The 1,407-nt window shown below is 48.3% G+C and overlaps 1 protein-coding gene across 1 annotated transcript; it reads left to right on the forward strand.

The window, feature by feature from the left end:
* The first annotated feature begins 803 nt into the window (after window positions 1–803).
* Window positions 804–1,407, forward strand: LOC133996259 (repetin-like). The gene is made up of 2 exons (XM_062435846.1): window positions 804–1,159; window positions 1,296–1,407. Exons 1-2 carry the CDS (start codon window positions 804–806, stop codon window positions 1,303–1,305), a joined length of 366 nt encoding a protein of 121 aa, XP_062291830.1. The 3' UTR covers window positions 1,306–1,407.

Consider the following 1,407-nt stretch of genomic DNA (forward strand, 5'->3'; position numbering starts at 1 on the left):
CTTTCTCGTCTCACAGGCAATCTGGGCCTGTAGACGTCCGGATGACAGATTCCAGTCCCGGACCTTCTAGCTTCAATGTTTATTTTCTATGTGCTTCTCTCTCTCTCCTATTCTTGCTCTCTCTCCCCTCTACCCCAACCGGTCGAGGCAGATGGCCGCCCACTTTGAGCCTGGTTCTGGTTCTGAGGTTTCTTCCTGTTAAAAGGGAGTTTTTTCTTGCCATTGTCGCTAAGTGCTGCTCACGTGGGAATGTTGGGTATCTTTAAAATTAAAACCTGAAGAGTTCGGTTTAGAACCTGCTCTATTTGTAAAGGGCCTTGAGATAACTTTGTTGTGATTTGGCGCTATACAAATAAAGATTGATTGATTGATTGAGTAATAAACACAGGAGCTTCCAGTCCTGCAGTGATCTCAGATCATGTGACATGTGTGTTGTTGTGTGTTCAGTCTGTCAGGATGTCTGATCACAGAGGAAGGCTGTGCTTCTCTGGCCTCAGCTCTGAGCTCCAACCCCTCCCATCTGAGAAAGCTGGACCTGAGATACAATCATCCAGGAGACTCAGGAGAGAAGCTTCTGTCTGCTGGATCCACACTGGAGACTGGACACTCTCAGGTATGAACAGGTGGACACTCTCAGGTATGGATAGACAGGTGGACACTCTCAGGTATGGACAGACATATGGACACTCTCAGGTATGGACAGGTGGACACTCTCAGGTACGGACAGACAGGTGGAAACTCTCAGGTATGGAGGGACAGGTGGACACTCTCAGGTATGGACAGACAGGTGGACACTCTCAAGTATGGACAGACAGGTGGACACTCTCAGGTATGGACAGACAGGTGGACACTCAGGTACGGACAGACAGGTGGACACTCTCAGGTATGGACAGACAGGTGGACACTCTCAGGTATGGACAGACAGGTGGACACTCAGGTATGGACAGACAGGTGGACACTCAGGTACGGACAGACAGGAGGACACTCTAAGGTATGGACAGACAGGTGGACACTCTCAGGTATGGACAGACAGGAGGACACTCTCAGGTATGGACAGACAGGTGGACATATATGATGTCATGTCCATGTTTGATGCTCTCTCCTCCTTTCAGGCTGCAGCCTGCTGGAGTCCGATGGTTGACACCAGGTCTGAGGAAGTGTAAGTGTGTTTTTATTTCATTCATCAAACTGTGACATCACTCATTCACATCCTGCTGAGGATGAAGATGATGTCATCATCAAACAGATGATAGATCAATAACTGCAGCTGTATTGTGTCTCGTTCTCTCCATCAGATGCCTGTGAACTGGAACTGGATCCAAACACAATGAACAGAAACCTCAAACTGTCTGATAACAACAGGAAGGTGACACGTGTGAAGGAGGATCAGTCATATCCTGATCATCC

This window comes from Scomber scombrus, chromosome 16, assembly GCF_963691925.1.
Source record: "Scomber scombrus chromosome 16, fScoSco1.1, whole genome shotgun sequence".
Lineage (NCBI taxonomy): Eukaryota > Metazoa > Chordata > Actinopteri > Scombriformes > Scombridae > Scomber > Scomber scombrus.

Coding starts and splice junctions, on each gene's coding strand:
- LOC133996259 (XM_062435846.1), top strand. CDS start 804: ATGGACAGACAGGTGGACACTCTCAGGTATGGACAGACAGGTGGACAC.